The sequence below is a fragment of the Octopus sinensis genome, unplaced genomic scaffold (genome assembly GCF_006345805.1).
Source record: "Octopus sinensis unplaced genomic scaffold, ASM634580v1 Contig18745, whole genome shotgun sequence".
Lineage (NCBI taxonomy): Eukaryota > Metazoa > Mollusca > Cephalopoda > Octopoda > Octopodidae > Octopus > Octopus sinensis.
The window spans coordinates 109,772-128,773 of record NW_021835992.1 but is presented as its reverse complement, the minus strand read 5'-3'; the positions used below and the strand labels follow the sequence as shown (position 1 = coordinate 128,773).

General features: G+C 33.1%; 1 protein-coding gene and 1 non-coding gene across 2 annotated transcripts; both read left to right on the top strand.

Annotated features, from left to right (window-relative positions):
• Positions 1–12,240: 12,240 nt before the first annotated feature.
• Trnat-ugu lies at positions 12,241–12,312 on the top strand. The gene has a single exon. It is a non-coding gene; the product is annotated as a tRNA-Thr (tRNA).
• A 5,511-nt stretch (positions 12,313–17,823) lies between these two features.
• LOC115231610 lies at positions 17,824–18,399 on the top strand. The gene has a single exon (XM_029801593.1). The coding sequence runs from the start codon at positions 17,824–17,826 to the stop codon at positions 18,397–18,399; it is 576 nt and encodes a 191-aa protein (XP_029657453.1).
• Positions 18,400–19,002: the final 603 nt, after the last annotated feature.

Sequence of the window (19,002 nt, the reverse complement as noted above, 5' to 3'; positions counted from 1 at the left end):
CAGCTTCTATGATCGTGTTGTTCTCCGCAGAGTAGGCAGCAGGTCTTTTCTATATTCGACGTATGTCCAAATTTGTAACATCAAGAGCACCGGACCGCAGGAGTTTGACGAATGTTTTATTCAGGTGAAAGTTTACTTGGCTAGAAATCCATTGAGGGATCCCATTTAAGATTAAGGCTGACATCTTCCGAGCAACTAATGACATATTCCGAGCAACTGTTTTTCTTGATTCAAGGCTAAGGAATCCTGATTTTGTAATGTTATCCGACGCCTCGAAACATTTTTTGCTTTAGAATGGAGATTGAACTTTTTGCTTTTATCGAAAGCGGAGCATGTTAATTGTTTAAAACTAGGTTACACCTTTCTTTTTTTGCTCTCCAAAGGTTTATCTAGTTTAATTGGCTTTTTAGTAGAGTCGTAGGTTTTTGTCTTTTTGTACTAACTTTAAGTGCTATGCACTTTGTAGTCAGACAATTTGTCGAGTTCACGTCAATAATTTAATGAAAACTATGAATTTAATATTAATACGCTAAAATTTCCTTTTTTAAATTCCTGAATTAAGGCATGATTTGAACAAATCCATATTTATTAAAAAACTAATCTAAATTATATATTTAGTAATAAGTATAGATCTCTTGTAATGTTTGTGGAGCCATTGCATTCGTGTGTTCTGATTTAATAGTACAATATCCTTTCAACTTCTTGTGGGTCTCACGATTAAAAATCCCCGAAGACCTGAAAATAAAAATACATTAAACTATACGTGAGATTTTCATCTAAAATTATATATTTATAAAATAAAACCTTTAATTTTTCGACGGTATACAAATATTTCGAACAATGAAATTCCAACAAAAATAATTATCGAAAACAAAATCAGCAGAATGTATACGAGAGAAATAGATTTTTTTTCCTCTAAATTCATATACATTAAAAAAATCACCAAAGTGCAAAAAAACTTTGATTGTATAGAAATCTTCTAAAAATCCATCAGATAAAATGCAGGTGAGATTCATTGCTGGAGGATCATTTTCTGGAACATTGTTGGATTTCAAATGAAATAAAAAATTGCTTATATTTCCTTTGGATTGTATATTATAGGAGGGATCATTTTTTGTGGTATTTAGTCCATTAAACAACCATTTGAAATTCATTTTTCTGATTGAATCGACTTTTCCACCACATGTAATTCTATAATGATTTCTTCCAATCTTTTCAATTCGATTATAGTAAGGTAGGAATATAATTGGCATTTCTGTGATTCTGAGGAAAACCGTTTTAGCAGTTCTTGCAAATTCGTTGTAAACAAGACAACGAATGCTCAATGACTGAGTTGCATTTATAATTGTTAACGTTGTATTATCCTCCGATAAAAATGACTCAAAATCAATTGGATGTGTTCCTAAATCGAATTGGCAGTCAAATAGTACCGTATTCTACTGAATCCAAATACCACTTAATTTGTGGTTCAGGATATCCTTCTACCCAGGTACACCTAAACGTCGCATTATCCCCTTTTGTTTTATTCATTGAGGCAAAATCATGGGAAATAGAAGGGGGTTCTAACATTAAAAAAATATATTACCGTAAAAAGAAAGTTTAAATTTTCTTTCAAGATGCAAATATTTATAATTCTTATACGAAGGAATGCAAATTAGTTCCCGGGTTGGATATATCGCAGTTAGACCCACCAATAGTCCATCAGTTCCTATTAACGTTTTCCCCTCGTAATACGAAATCGAGTCATATATTCTAAAATTAATATTATTTGACAAACTCTCCAAAAAATATACATGGATTAATTTGTCCAGCTGTATTAAAATTGATGAGTACATGGTTTCCTCTTGGAAATATGTGTCCTGCCACGGGTGCGATTTTTTTATTCATGGGCTCAACTTTATTAAACTGAAAAATTTTTTCTTCATATTTGCCTTCACATATGAACTGACAAAATGAATCCTCCTTGATAAAATATTTAATGTAGAGATTGTTATTTTCCGTTTGTATTCTGTCATTGCTTGAATTGAACTTAATAATTTGTTTGAATCCATCAGCTGGGCAACGGCTATACCAGGTGCAGTCAGTACTAACGCCCTTACTTTTTAAAACTGCATAGGAAAGAGGATATTCGTTAAAAACTAGAATTATTCACAATTTCGAAATACCAGTATATTTATTTAATGCCTCAACTTCAAATGGGAGAGATGTCTCTCGACCACATTGGTTTTCAACAGTACAACTAAATATTCCTGATATGTTGTAGTCCTGGTTGAATCTGAGATTTCTGCCATCTCTATAATACGGTAAATCTTGCGTAAAGTCAATGGGAATCCCATCTTTACTCCATCTATAAATATATTATTTAATTATCATTTACTTATATTCATGATCTGGTATACCTTCTATGGGACATTGTATGGTGTAGTTTAAATAATTCAGAAAGTAAGTTGAGTCCGACATGTCCATTGTTGGAGGAAGACATTCTGGTATTATTTGAGCAGATAATATAAATAATATTAACACCATTTCAATCTATTTGCGATCTAATTTCTACTTTTATGATTGGTTTTTCTCTATTTATGGCAATATTTAAAATGTTCATAATTAACGTTAAACTGATTTTGATGACATTCATAAAAAATAAACTTTGTTCATAGTTTCTTCTTGTGTTTAATTCAATAAATGGATTTTTAGTTTTTCCTTATTTGGTTAAAAAATTATACAACTAAATTTGAACAGTTAATTTCCTTTAATCACGGAACACAGTTTTAGTTCCCTCTAAATTCAACAGTAAAATATTATTTTTTAACTTTAGACAGGAAATATGTTGTTATTAACCAGTAGATTTTTTATTTAATCAATAAACTCAAAGGTCTATGCATCCAAGTTGTCATATAGAAAAATTTGAATTATTAAATTTTAGTTGTTATCGACTCATTTTTGAAATATTCAATGGTTGAAGTCGCAATTGTATTTATTCGGAAAATATTTTACACAAATAGTCCTTGGCTCGTACTCTATGCGGATAATAGACAATAGTTCAGCAACTCAATTTAAAATTTACTAACTCATAATTTTAAAATAACCTTTCAGTAAAACTCAATATTTCACATCATATGCTTAAATCACCAAAATAAAAGCAATGAAAAAATTAAAGACCAGTAAAAATAATTATCTAATAAGGGCAGGAACATCCACATCCATTTGGACATCTTGAGCCTTCAATTTTCCTGACTCCTCCATTTTCTTAGTCTGCATCCTCAGCCTCTTATCCTTCACATTCTTCCTCTTTGCATCAGCCAAATCACTACCAATAAATAACAACTGTCCACCTCATTTCTTTGAGTCTCTTTTGTTCTGACTGATTCTTATGAATATATTCCATGAGCGTCCTCTTACTCTTAAATGTATTTCCCTTACATTTCAGATATATTCGATGATATCTGGACATTCAAATAATTGGCAATACGTGTGACGGTCGATTTTCCCACTTTCCCTGTAGCTTTTCAGAAGACGACGTTGAATCCGAATTCTGTTAATCCACAGACGTTTCTGAGGCATTCGAGCGTTTGCAGTGCCTCTCCTCTTCCCAATTCCAGTGTGGCGACCCTTCCTTCTGGCCTCCAGTTTTATACGTATTCGGGCACGTGATTGAACTTTTACGGGCTTGCGGAAAATTATTCCGTTTTTTATCATTTTTCGAACACTTTGTCCTAGTGGGATATATTTTAGAGATATACTTGAGTTGGCACTAGATATGTGCTGTGTCTCGTTTGAATCCAACCAAACACGTTTTTTCCCACATTTAAGTATGTCGGCTGCCAATCTTCGTTGTAATCTTAGCATTTCGTCTACAATTAAATACTACAAAACAAACAGCCAACGAGAAAGTAAACGTGCAAATTTAAAATAGCAATTTAAAACTAAAAGTTTTTAAGATTATTTATACACAATCATTTTATGTTAATCATTAAAGCGTGAATTAAAAGTTAGATGACAATCGCCTTTAATAGATTAGATTAATTCTGACTAAGTAAAGTCAACAAACTAATAAATTCTCCCAGCGAGACGGAGGGAACAGCTGTTGCCACGCATGACAGCCAGCAGGATCCTCTGAATGAGGAAAGTAAATTCCCTAGGGTCCTTGGACCGCGAAGAACAAAGATGTCCCAATTTCTTTAGGGAAGTGAGGGTCCCGGAGCCAAAGACGCCGGAAGTCTCGACAACGATTGGCCAAAACCAAAAGTCATCCATCAAAGACTGATATTTCCGGCACTTCGAAAGCTCAGCCTTATTAGCACGAGACCCAGCAAGAGAGGCCGATTCGTTGATGAAAGACTTTGAGAAGGTATCCACACAAGTGGAATCCCAGACCAAAGGTCTCCCAGAATAAAACGAGAACAACGTAGAGCCGTCCGGCCTTTTCCCGTCACCACGGTCGAGACCCTTAGGCTCAAGGACAGAAGGGTAGCCGGCCTTTTCGAGTGAGTCGAGAATGATTCTGTTAATCGCCGAATGGCGTGGAATACGACCCGCGCTTTTCTTGCAGGAGAGGGCATGGAGCCCGTATACGTCCATAGTAGATCCGCACCGGCAGGGGTGGGGACTACAGATCGGAAGTCCGAGGCGGAGGCAAATGCCAAAACGGAGGGCGTCGGAGTCAAGACAGGTGTCCGAATGGGTCGAAGGAAGGCAGTTAAGCCAAGAGCCAGAATGCGGTTGGCGGCTGGCACGGTAACAAGCCAGTCTGTGCTGGTTCAGGAGAGCCTCCAACGAGTCCGCATGATGCTTACTAAGAATTTTATCCCATTCACGTTGGAGGGACCTATCAGAAGGGAACTCAAGCCCTTTTTCCTTCCAAAGCAAAAGTGCAGAATTAATATCAGAGTCCAAACGAGATCCGGGCGATTTTTCAAGAATCTTATGGACAAGAAGATACAATCCTGAAGACGATGAAAGGAAAGCGGGAAGAGAAATGTCGAGAGCCGAGCGGAGCCCAAGCCCACCAAAAGGAACAGGAAGTTTGGCCTGACGCCAACCGACATCATCGAACTTGACGTTAAAAATAATCTCGGCTGAAGAACGCACCAGAGCGTCAAAAGACTCCAAAGCAGAGGGAACAGAAAAGCAACAGGAACTCCTTAGGACATAATTGATCCTCGGAATCAAAAGAAAGTTTTTGAGGATAAAAAAAGCGGGATGGGGATCGATGTCCACAAGTTTATCACAAAGAGAAGCAAGAGCATTTCTCTTGGAATCGAGAATACGAGAGACCGATTGGTGGTGGATCGGGGCACCCAGGATTTCAAGTTCAGAATAAGAGGTCTGCCTCAGATCGGGCAAGAGGCCACGAAACTGGGCAAAAAGGTCTTCGAAGGTGAGGTCTTCGACGTTAAGATTAACGATTTCAGATTTTAGAGAATTGATTTCAAGACCAATAGATGACAACGCCGGGAGTAGAGATTGCAAGTCGTTTAGCAAAATGTCGGGCGGACCACCAATAGTACAGTCGTCCAAATACCAAATATTAAGAGGGGACGCAATCCTGCGGGCGACAAAGTCCACCGAGAGGGCAAATAATAAAGGACCCAAAGGATCGCCTTGCTGTACGCCACAGGAAGACGAAATGAAAGAATCGCCAGCAACCAAGAGGGTCGGGTTACCATAAGAAAGAAAAATGAAGGGCAGCAGAGAAGGAATTCTGGCCTTGCAAACCTCAAGAAGATGCTTTCTATTGAGCGAATTGAAAGCGTTCTTCACATCCAATTTTAATAATAACTGGGGCCGCTCTGAGAGACGAGCCGATTCAATGAAACACCGGGCAGCGTGGACCGAGGCCTCGCACCCACCAGGTACCCCCACACCCAACTGAATGGGCTGGAGTTCGTCGCTAATAGAAGGAATTACAAGCTTGCATCCGACCTTTGCAAACAAGCGACGAAAAACGTTCCCGACGGCAATAGGTCTGATGCCGCCGTCTTTCTTCCCAAAGCAGACAGGTTCGCAGAGAAGAAGAGCAGTCTGGCATGCTCGGATATGTCCCCACGGAGAAATAGGTTACAAAGTTAGATTAATTAAAATTTTCAATTTACTGGTCTTGGGCCTCCCTGAACAGCATCACCTTCGTGATCCTCTTGCTATTATTTTGTCCTTCCTCAGAGTATTCGTTTTTTGTCACCTCATCATGTCTCCTCTTCATCGAGATAGCTCCCATTTGGTGAATGTTCCACACTGCATAATCTTTGTTGAGAATCAATGCTTTAGTAATTATCTCTTCGAAACCATGTTTATATTCTACGAACATTCCTTCTAACGTCTTCTTTAATGCAATCGTTTGGATGTATGCCAGAACACTGTCTTTAATGCCAATCCATGTATATTTTAAAATACTTGGAGGTGATTGCATCCCAGGTAATGACAATCGGAAGTATTTTGACTTTGGCTTTGTAAATGATTTCTAATTCACTTGCCAGGATATCATATTTATGAAGTTTTTCAACTTCAACTGCTTTTAAATTATCCACACACGTAACTCCAATCTCTATTAGCCATATCTAGCTTAATTTTTTGTCGTATAGGAAAATGTCCGGCTTGTTATATTGAATTTTTGATTCGGTAGGGATAGTAGTGTCAACTCGTAGTTCAGCACGATCATTGGTAATTACGCTTTGGATAGCGTGAGTCTAACCTTTTTGATTTTTTGAATCCAAATTTTCTGCATAGGTGCATGTGTACGCATTTAACAATTTCGTTATGTCGCCTGTATAATCGGAATTAAGCATTCTATTGCATCAAGTTGCCAAATGGTCGACTGTCTTATTAGAAGATTTGCTATGTGGGCATTTCGAACCAAGCTTGCGGGAGAAAATATTTCTGTCCTGCAGAAGGAAGAACATGGCTTCAGATTTAGGGGAAATATTTCCTTTTACAATCAATTTTGAGGATGTCTGTATATAGAAAGTCTCATTATCAAGTGATTCGAATAATTTTGAATGGAAAGTTTTCTTTTTAATAGCTGATAAGAGACACTCAATCTGCAGATTAATAAATATTTTGTATATAATTTTAATAAATAAGACGATTACTATTCCTCTTTCCTGTGCTCCCGAGTTTATCATAAAAGTTAAATGAATAACGGTAAAAAAACGCAGGTATGCCAACCTGCATTGAGCACCTCACATGACGCACTTTAATTTCGAATCGAACGTAGCGCATCTACAAACAACCTCAGCATTTTTCGAAACCCACATTAAGATTTCTTTTGACAGTGGAAGTGGTGCTCGTTTTTTGCATCAGGCATAATATATTTAGGACGAATTATTTATAAGAATATAAAAAGTTTTATTTTTTATTTGCTTTTATTAATGTTTTTTTTATAATCAAAGCTACTCATCTGTTTATTTTTTATTGTTTTGTTCATAAATAATATTTACAAAATTATTAAATTACTTTTACAAGTTATTTCTACAATATTTTATACATTTAAAAGATTATTTTGCAATTTTTTTATTTTTAGTTTTATTATGAGAAAAAAGAAAATATCTAGAGTGTCACCGACTTGAGGGTCAGTCCTACGACTATGCGCTCGAATAGAGAGGCAGTTCCCGCGAAGATTTAAAACCGAGACGCGCTGGAAGTGCCAGCTCTTTTTGAATTATGCTCTTTTTTATTGGGCTGACATTATTAAAATGATTTTGAAAAATGTGTTGTATATATTAATTTTAAATTTTGTTGAATACTTATTATATAGCTACATTTTGACGACCGTGACTTTTTAAATGTTATTTAATGATTTATAAAGATCTTATTAATTCTTTAGGTTTGGTTTTTCTTTGTAAATCTATTTATGATTTTTTAAGTTGAAAAATACTAATATAAATGTTTTTTATTGAAATTTTTGCGTTCGTCAGTCTAAGTTGTTGATTATTTAAAATCAATAAATCAATTCATATATTTATCAAGTCAATCAATGAATTATTATTTTATGGAAATTTTTGACACAGTGTGAATTAAAATTTCTAATCCATTAAACCTCTTTGTCTGTCGTTATGGATGGACTGAAAAATATGAGTCTTATAAATTTCAATAATGCATTTAATATAAGTTAATGACAGGAACTACTTTTATGCAATTATCTCATTTAATTTAATAAAATAAAAATAAGTTATTACTCTAATGGACTTTTTATTTTCTCTATGTAATTCTGGTCCCCGTCCATATTTGAATTTGAAACAAAGTAAAGGTAATCTCGAATGGTCTTGAGTAATTGAAAATTGCCCTCTCCTTGAACCTAAATAATAATTCGTCGAGAATTACGTTTAAATTATACTGGTCATTTTTATCAAAATTTAAAGATTTTTTTGGCATTTTTGAAGATGATTGTGTATATTTTTTTCTTTTTTTATTTTCGGAAAAACTCGATGTTTTTTCATCAGATCTCCGATCTCTACCAGGGCATGCACATATTCTCACTTCCGCAACCTTCCTTCCAACCACAGCAAAAGACCTTTAAGTAATTTTTAAAATTTTAAATACTCGTTTTCTAATGTGAAGACTAATTGTATTGGCCTACGGTTAAGTCCGCCTGTGCATGACCCGTAGCACATGAATTGGTACAAAAATGTTAACCATTTGCAGCCCGCTGCAAGATTATATATTCCAAAGATACGCTGGGGAGTTGAAAAAGGGACAATAACACTCTCTCTCTTATTATCGTCAGAGTAAAATGCATTTCTATCACTACACCGAACTAAATGAGATGGGGCTATGTGACCTTTAGTTTTTATATAACACGATTATTACTGTGATCTGAAGAAGCGTGGTTTGGGCATCTTGTTACAACTTCTTTAACGTGTTCAGGTTTCATATAAACTGCCATTCCTCGAATAACAAATCCACTCGGTGTGGAAGAATTACAACAAAATCTCACAGGACATTGACAAAATGGACGTACGTAGACTTTATGATTCAATTTTGAATACTATTCAAATTAGGAATAAAATATTTTACTGTCCAATTCGTAGATTTCGTTTCTTTTTCGGGTTGTGAAAATGAAACTTCAAAATCATAAATCCCGGAATAACAAGTTCTATTATTATAGCTAGTGAGTTTACGTGGATGGTATTTCGAGAGCATCCACTGCAGGGTGACCAAATTGACGACTATGATCATATGAAGGCTACCACCATAATTATGTATAAAAACCTGGTAATAAAATGGATAATGATTCGGGTAAAATTGATTACAGTCATCTGGCGAGATGTTAATAGTTCGAACTGACCGTTGATCCATTCCATTCACCTAAACAAAATTAAATTCAGTTTTTTGAATATAAAAAATCTCAAGTAACCCTCAGCCTATAACACCTGCGTTTTTAATGCAGGTGCGTGACATGATACTGTTCCTATTAAATTAATATAGTAATTAATTCATTTTATCAATATCTAAATAAACTTATATTGTTTTGGCACTATATAATTTACACATTACCATGAACGGAGACCCTTCATTACGGTAATTTTCAGAATTCACAATTTCTTTTGATTCTCTGGATTTACTAAAAATATTTTTAAAATAAATATTAGAACCTAAATTCCGTTTGAATACCACATAACATTTGATTATTTTGAGATAATTTAAAATTACTGTAGCCATTAAAAATTTTTTTTGAAACGGGGGTGACTTGACAATAGTTAGAACTGTAGCTCATAATTTGTGGTTTTAACGGAAAAATATCATTTATAGTATTTAACGTCAGCGCAAAGCTTTTGTTAAATTAAAAATGTGTCTGCATAAACCGACACATAAAAAACAATAAATATACACTCCGTTGAAATAAAATTTCCATCAAATAAATTAAAATAAGTAAATGATTAAACTTCTGTCAGATTTTGTCATTTTTGACCATATCTTTCCTCAAAATCATAGAAGACGGTTTTCAAAAAGATTAAAATTTTATATTAATGGTCGATTAGCTCGAGCTTTGATAACTTGGTAGTCGAGAAACAATTGAATAATTTGAAGATTAATACAAAATAATCCTCTCGATGGAATAATTACTTCGATTTTAGAATTAAAAAAATAATTATTCGGAAATGAAAGAATAGTTCACATGACATTTTTTGTTAATTTAAAATCATTCTTTTATTTTTTAATTCGATTTGAAAAAATTAAAATAAAGAGATAATTGTCCGAAAGAACTCTTCAAAGCAATAAGTCGGCATTTTCTCTGAATATGATCAAAAAAATCAATATTATTTTTTTAAACGGCGTTTGCCTTTCAAAAATTTATAATGACAGGGCAATTATAGAAGACATATGTTTTTTAATTTCGGCAAAAAATCATTTTCCAAAAGTAATAATTGTGTATCCTATAAAATTAAATTCAATTTGAACACTTAATTTAATGACTTGGTTATTATACCGAGCATTTCATAATGTTAATGATTTTGTGCCAGATTGGTTATAAAGAGAAGAAAGCAGCATGTCCAGACAGCAAACTTTATTTATTTGATTCATAAAAAATTTACGCTTATTGAGTTTTAAAAATAATTTGCACTTTAGCTATTCTAAAACAAAAAAATCACTTAAAGTTATTCTTTATTTAAGATTTATTTCGACTTTAACCTTTCATCAAACAGCACAATTAATTATGTACTAAGACTGTAAATGTCTTCGATAAAATTATTTTATTTGTTAGAAAAGGGAAAGAAAAGATTATTAGTCTAATCTGTATTAAAGATCAAAAATTAGCTTTTAATTCAGATAAAAATTGAAATTCTAAAAACTAATTTTTCAAATACATATTTCTGATATTAAATCAGCTTCCATAAAGAAATTACGAATAGTTTAATTTTTATTGAATCAATCATTTTAGTAAACATTTATGGATGATTTTTGAATTAAATAGAGATTAGTACACTAAAAAAATAATAACTAATAAGAATTTCACACTCCCCACCGAAGTCGGAAACTCTCTTTGTTTCGGCCATCACCACTCTGATCATCCGGATTCTGACCGGAAACATCCCTCCTTTGTCTGCGATCTCCTTTTCTCTGTATACCTTCTTGAATTCAGGATGATATTCTTCCGATTGCCGTCAGGTATTACCTCCACTTGGTCGCAACCAAAGCTTTTGCAAGGAATGTGATTTCTAGTTTCCGCAACTGGGCGTGAGAATAGGCAACAGCTCCGAAACTGTTTTACATGCAGCGCGCGAATTCTTCCACTTCAGTCACACTTGTCTCCACGGTGACTGTCAAGTTTGACCTTAAGAATTGCTCTCAAAAGTGTCAGGAAGGACTGAAGTATCGAGGCTACCATAAAGGAATACAAAAATCGCCTATCTGGTGCATCTGTCTTATGGCACAACCATTCTGATCACCCGTACGGAACGCTATCTACACGGACACGTTCTCGCCATGATAAAGAAATAACTTTAATAAGACATTGGCTGGGAGAGGAAAAAATAATAATAAATAAAAGAGATATTCACGCAGAAAAATCTTGTTAGACTGCTGGAAACTGTATGAGTCCTATGATAAGTATAGTGACTGTCATGAGAGATTCTTATCTCAAAATCATCTGTTGAATTAAGAAAGATTGACTCTTTCCAGCATTTATCTCAGGAATTCAACAACTTCCTCAGAGTTATGCTTTCCTTATTCTTAATTGATTTTTACCTTCATTGTTTATCGGTGGCAATCGAAAAAATAAAGTATTCTTTGCACTTAAACCCATAATTGGAGTCTAATGTGGGAAAGTTAACTTGAAATTTTTTTTTCTTAATATCATTTTATTCTATTTAATTATTTAGTATTTAATTAGCAGCAGAGGATAAGATGGAATGACAATTCCCACGCAAGATGGCTATTGATATGCGTTGGAAAAGCCATGTCCGTTCCCGATGATCATTTCTCCTTCTGCTTGCCAAATCCCCCAGTTTAATAAGGAATTTTTTAGTTCTGAGACCCAGGACTCCCGACGTCTCCACTGCGATCGGGGCAAATATATGAAAGTGAGATAATGCACTGTATTTCTTGATTTTTAGCATTTCTAACTTAAAGAAGTTTTATTATACAGCGATTTTTAAATTTCAAAAATCAATCTTATTATAATAATTATTTATTTAATTGCTAGTTTTCCTTTTATTTTGTACATTTTCATATTTTGTTATCTGTTTGTACAATTAAAGAATATTCAATTTGAAAATTTTTTTAAAGTACTATAATCCAAAAAATGCCCTTATAGCTCAGAGGTAGAGCATTGGTCTTGTAAACCAAGGGTCGGGGGTTCGATTCCCTCTGGGGGCTAAATTTTCCATGATTACATCAATTGGTACAAACTGGCATCTGTTTCCACCACTTTGTTTGTATGTGAAAAATGGAGACAGTTTGCGTCAATAGTCCCGCAACAAACACAACTATGTGGCCTCATTTTTCAAACCGAACCGATTTTTATTTTCTCTGAACGCTTTGAATTCGCGGACGAAGACCAAACCAACTAAGACTGTCAGAGCAAGGGAAGGAAACAAAGTTATGAGATTCAAGAAGCTGCCATAGATGAAAAATAACAAAGTACGGAGAGGTCAACACAGCTGTGAAAACTGATGTATCGTTCTGGATTGGGAAGTTCTCCCATTAAACGTTTTCTAAATAAATAAAAATGTTTAAAATCATTGTCAACAAGCAGGACACAATTATTTCAAAAGCCGATAACAGTTTTCAGACTGATAGCAGGGAGTGGGCGGTAAAGAAAAATAAGATTTGGGATAAAAAAATTTTATCAAAAGAAAGAAGGCGACATTGAACTCCACTTTTGTTATGCGTGTAGTAAGAACTTCAAAGTCTTACGAATTTGCCATAAGAGCAAAGGTCACATCGGGGATTCAGAAATAACAAAATCATAAAGACAGATGTTTCTTAATCCGATAACTTCTTTGCCAGCACGACAGGGAAGTTTTGAAGTAGTCTTGATCAGCAGATGGGGGGAATATCTCAGGCTTATTTTTTCCAAAAGAGTAAATCTGTATTTTTTTAGTATTATTAAAATCATAAAAAATTGTTAATTTTTTCTTCAAATATTCGTAAATAAATAAATTTTCTAATTTCAAAATGTCCGATATCAAAAAAAATATCGTATTTTTTCTTGGACCATTATGTTCAGGAAAGGGAACTCAGTGCAATCTATTGGCTAAGGTAACGATTAAAATGTGTAAATTAACTAGCATTTTGACTGTGAACACATTTCGGCCGGTTCGTTGATACGAGATGAGCTTAATTGTCCAAATTCAGAATTTTACGAAACTATCAAATACAACGTCAGAAACTCTATATTACTCCCAGTGGAAATAACCTGCAGTTTAATAAAAAACGTTTTTTGTTATAACAAATTGAAGAAAATGGAAAAATCATCTTGCAAAAATTTTATAATTGATGGCTTCCCACGAAATCGTGACAACTATGATGGGTGGAATAGAATAATGGGACAACAAGTTATTTTAAAAAGTGTCATTTGTTTGGATTGTCCATTTGATGTACTATTTGGAATAAATACTAATAGATTTGTTATCAACGTTGTTTGGAAAGGAATCGGAGTGATTTCGAAATAGAAATCTTTGATAAAAGGTTATTCACAAAATCTTATTATTAAGAGTTAAGACTTTTTGTAACTCAACATCACCAATTTTGGATCTCTATGACGAAATGGGTTTACTGTTTAGAATTGATGGAAATAGAGATTATCAGAAAGTTTGTTTCAATGATAATATTCAGATTTTTTATGATTTGTTTGCCCACTTTAAGAATATTTTGGAAGAAAGACCAAATTTTTGTTAATTTTTTCCAGCCTAAATACTTTAAAATTTATTCCTTATTATTAATGATTAAATTTTAATATTTTAGCAAAAAATGTAATTATATTTCAACTATAGATTGACTAGATCAATTTACTCCACCATTCCTATACAGGTTTCTAACCTTTTAAATCGTCCCTTAGGGCGAAAATTTTTGTACAAGGGGGCGATATTTTGTAGCACAATGCGATAATAACAGATATTTCTTTGGTTCCATTTCCAAAGGATTTCCGTGGAGAAACCCAGTCATGATACCAGGCTAAATGAAGATTAAAAAAATAAATTTATATTTATTAAAATTGTTTAATTAGAATATTTTTAATGGCAATCTAATAATTTAGACTCAAAATTAATGAAATAACTATCTTCTTCAAGGAATTTTGTCACATTATTGATTGCAAAGAATAATGAAACATTTTGAAAAAATTATTGGTTTATCGACATAATTTTTCAAATCAGTTTGGAAAAATTTCACAACTTTGAGATAATAAATAGTTAGTCAAAATATTTTGACTTGCAACATTTGACGGAACTAGAATCGGATATATCTCTTAGATTCAAGATTGTTTGATTTGGAATTTGAAGCATGGATGATTATCTCGTTTTCATAGTTGCCAGAAGGATATGAACAAAACAATCCAAAGAGATAATTGAATTTAAATATAATGAAAGAATATATTCACAGATTTCAACAGATGTTATCTATATATAAATTTTGGTGGCAATCAAAAAGATCTACAAATGAATTTTCCAAATTATGAAGGAAATGAGTAATTACTATTGACATTCCCTACGCACATTTGGTTAAGTGGATTTTAGTTTTGTAATCATAATACCAATGTGAAAAAATAGACTGGAATTGTGTTATAGAGGCGATATTTCCAAAGTTTGAGCAGATTAAACCCGAATAGAATATTTAAGCGAGTAAACATCAATATCAATGTCTCAGTAATAATTTTTTAATCAAAATTCATTTTTTACATTTGATTTTAATTTTATATTTTGATTTTTGAGTTATGTACAAAAACAACCAATTAGGTACAATTAAAAAATTTTTTAAATTGTAGTGACCAGGGGGCGATAAATTTCAAAGCGACAAAATATCTAACATGAACAAAAATTGAGAATCTGCTCTATAGATCGTATACCTTTAAACACTCTTAACCGTCTTTTTAGCGGTCATGGACATTTTTCAAGTGCTATTAAAAAATTTTTCTTAATCGCACAATAGCAGCAATATTACACATTTTCTAAATTAATTAGGTTTAATTTTTTTGGATTCTATGTTTATAAAACAACCATCATGATTCTGATATATCCAGATAGAGTTAGTACATTTTTACTATTAAATGATTAATACTGATGAATATGAATTTGTAATAGGAATCAAAAATTAATCAGGTTCAAAATTTAATTGATTATTGGTGGTTTTTTAATATTTTGTGTGTGTAAGTTGTGACAGTTTTTTGGTTTTATTGCATCACAAATAGTTTTAGTGAATTTTTAAAAAATTTACATTAATTTACTTAGGGTTGTGGTAGCTCTAAGTCATTAATTAAACAATACAAACAAATGAATTTACCAACTCTTTTTCATGTACCTATTCTTTTATCAGCTAAAACTAGGCTGAGATTTCGCAATAGTAAGTTCAATACGGTGTGAAAATAAATTAAATCAAATGAAACCGAAAATTTCAAGGTTAAAAACTGGGGATTAGTATTTTTACTCATCTATGAACATCAAATTATAATATCCAATGAAAACATTGAATTAGTTTCTTACCTTTCAAATTGAATATTTCTTTACAAAATAGCTTGCTTTTATTAGAAATATTTTTTTATGAACGTCATGATAGTTTTAATTATACTGACATTGGATTAAGACGGACAACAATAAAATTGTAAAGTCAACAAATATTCCTATCGCTCCAAGAAAATAACCGAGTATGTCAATTAAATTTCGAAAGAAGTTGGTTTCCTAAAGAGAAGAGATATTGATCATGGCCGGAAAACAATGTATTTTTCCTAAAGCGAAAAGAAATAATAATTAGGATTTAATTTTTATTTTTTGTTTGATCTTCAAATATTAGTTTATTTAATTTCAACTTTTTTATGTATATTAATGAATATAAATGAATCGATAATCATAGACGTGAAAAATAGAATAAATAATGATTAGATTAACTTGTATTTTATGAATTAAATCTTAATTGCAATTAATATTTAACCATTCTATTAATCACTAAATTTGATAATGGGTAACAAGAAATCAACATTGAATTTAAAAGTTTTAAATGAATTATGCGATCTAACTTCGTTTTCAGAAAAAGAAATTAAAGATTTTTACGAAGTTTTTATTTTTAGCTGTCCCAATAATAAATTAACAATCGAATCTTTTACTGCCATGTATAAAGATGTTTTTCCTAATGGAAATCCAACAAAATTTGCAAATTATGTTTTCAAAGTTATTGACAAAAACAATGATGGGACAATTGACTTCACAGAATTTGTTTTAGCATTATATTATTCGGGATCCGAAGATCCTGAACAAAAGTTACGCTGGGTTTTCAGTCTATATGATCTTGATAAAGATGGTTCAATAAACAAAATTGAAGTAGAAAATATTTTTAAAGTATTTGTTTTCTAATTTTTTAGTCCGTATATGAATTACTAGATAACTCACAAAATAGTGACAGAACTCCATCTGATCATGCAAATTATATTTTCGAAAAGCTAGACAAAGATAAAATGGGCTGATAAGTTTAGAAGAATTTTTGGAGGGAGCTATAAATGATTCCTCAATAACAAACCTTATTAAGTTTATTCCAGATTCATAATATTAATACAAAGAAACTAATAAACTATTTACTTGCCTAACTAAGTACTGAGTATTATGAGTAAACAAGGGATAGCACTACACACACCTCTTTTCCTTTTCCCTCTTCTCTAACTCTATAGACATCTAAGAAGGTGTATTTCAATCGACCTTTACCGGTGACCTTATAGAGGACCACAATGTCGGGTTTTTTGTGGTGGACAACAATCAAGATGCGTATTAGAGTATCCACCTTAATACCTACCTTCGAGTTCTCACACACCGACTCTCGACCACACCATGAGACTTATATTCTTCTTTTTCTTCAAGGCTTTGACTAGATCATCACACACAAGGGTTTTAGTCACCGATTTGTAATTGAAATCAAGTCTAACGGCCTTCATGAAACCTTTCAGTTTCGCCAATTAAGTGGAGGAACATAATATTAATCTAATCAAACTTAATATATTCTATCAATAAGATTTTGGTAACTTTTTTTTGGCCAACATTTTGGCAGAGTAAAATGAAAAATCGATAAAAAATACGGAAATTTTGGGGCACTATAAAATTGTGGGGAATGAAATTATAAGTAAATAAAATTAAATTTTATTAACAATTAAATTTACACGTTTATTTACATTTTTTTGTTGTCAATGGTTATAAACTACGAAACAAAATTAAAGATTGAAACAGGGAAAAGAAAGAGTCACCGTATTTCTTTGTTGCAATTCTATGGGAGAAAAACTTGAGCCATTAATTGTTGGAAAATTTAAAAACCCTCGATGTCTCAAAACTTTCAATGTGAAAGATTTTGGAATTTCATACTCATCCTCTAAAAATGCATGGATGACTGGAAATATTTTTATGAGCTGGTTGACTCAGTAAATGAAAGATTTTATACAATCAACAGAAAAGTATTAATATTGCTTGACGTAAGTCGTCAACGACTTGGCTAAGATATGGAAATAATTCCCCTCGATCCGAAGGATTATTTACCTATCTGCAAGATCGAAACTTTTTCTGGAATCGATCTAAGGTCTGTCCTCATTGTAAATTGAGGTGCCTGTCCGTAGATTACATAGCCACAAAATGCGGTATTGTGCTTTACCACGACTATACGTGGAGGCATAACGAGGTTGTACGTAGTTTACACTTAATGCTGTGCAATAAGTATGGGATTAGACGTTCCAGAAAGTTGCGAACTCATAAGGTGCAGTCTGTGGTCGAGAATGCCAGAGTATGCATTAAAGTGGATACTAGTATTCACACCTCGATACTTGTCCAGCACAATAAGCCGGACATTGTGGTACAAGATAAGGTCTCTGGCGAGATTTCTATCATAGAAGTTGGCATCACATGTCTAGATCGTTTGACCACGGTGGAAGTGGAAAAGAAGCGTAAGTACGACCTTCTTGCAAACGAGCTTGGGTTGATGCACAGATGCAAGGTCCTTGTCATTCCTTGCGTGATGACATGGGAAGGAATTGTATCTAAGTACCACAAGGGTTATCTCAGGCAGTTGGGAGTCGATAGGTACATTCAGGCCTATATGCAGTCCACTGTCCTGAAGAGAACTCTAGAGAGTGCATCTGTTGATGCGCGCAGATCCAGCCCCCTAATGCCACATGGGCAGAATTATCGGCTGGAAAATGCTCTCACAGAGCTATTCCTTCGACCAGAAGCAGAAGAGGCTGGTCTCCAGACTTCAGATGCGGACGGGTCGTCGGATTAGTTTAGTTAACTATTTTATCTCGGGGTTTTTTGTTAATAAAGATTTTTTTTTATTTTTTTGCTTGATAATGCGGGATGTCATAAAACTATTGAATGCTCAAATATTGAGTTTTATTTTTGCCAAAAAATACAACACCGTATTTGCAGCCATTGGATATGGGAATAATCAAGATCTTTAAAGGTTATTACTCAAATTATTACTCAAACGGTCGATAAACAAAATAAACCTTTGTCAGGTAATTCTGCTAATTTCTAAAAGCTGGGAAAAAGTTAATCCAAGTTTAATATTTAATTGTTGGAATTAAATTGAAAAGATTCGTGATTCCGTAAGAATTGAAGATAGCATTAGAGAAGAATTAATCAACAATGCCGTAAACGAAACATTGAATGGGGAAAATGACGAATTCGTCAATAATATTTATAACAAAGGTTTAGAAAACGATAAACAATTCTAGAGATCTCCTGAAATGCTCAAAGAATTTTACAATTTTCGAATTAATTTTATGAAAAATGTAAGAAGTAAAAGGAAAACTGGGGATAAATTAACTGATTATTTTTCTAAATTGATTTTTGATGTTTAAAAATCTCTGTTTTTATTAAACCC

Bases quoted from the DNA above. Each gene is read 5' to 3' on its own strand.
- LOC115231610 (XM_029801593.1), top strand. From the start codon at position 17,824: ATGCTGTGCAATAAGTATGGGATTAGACGTTCCAGAAAGTTGCGAACT.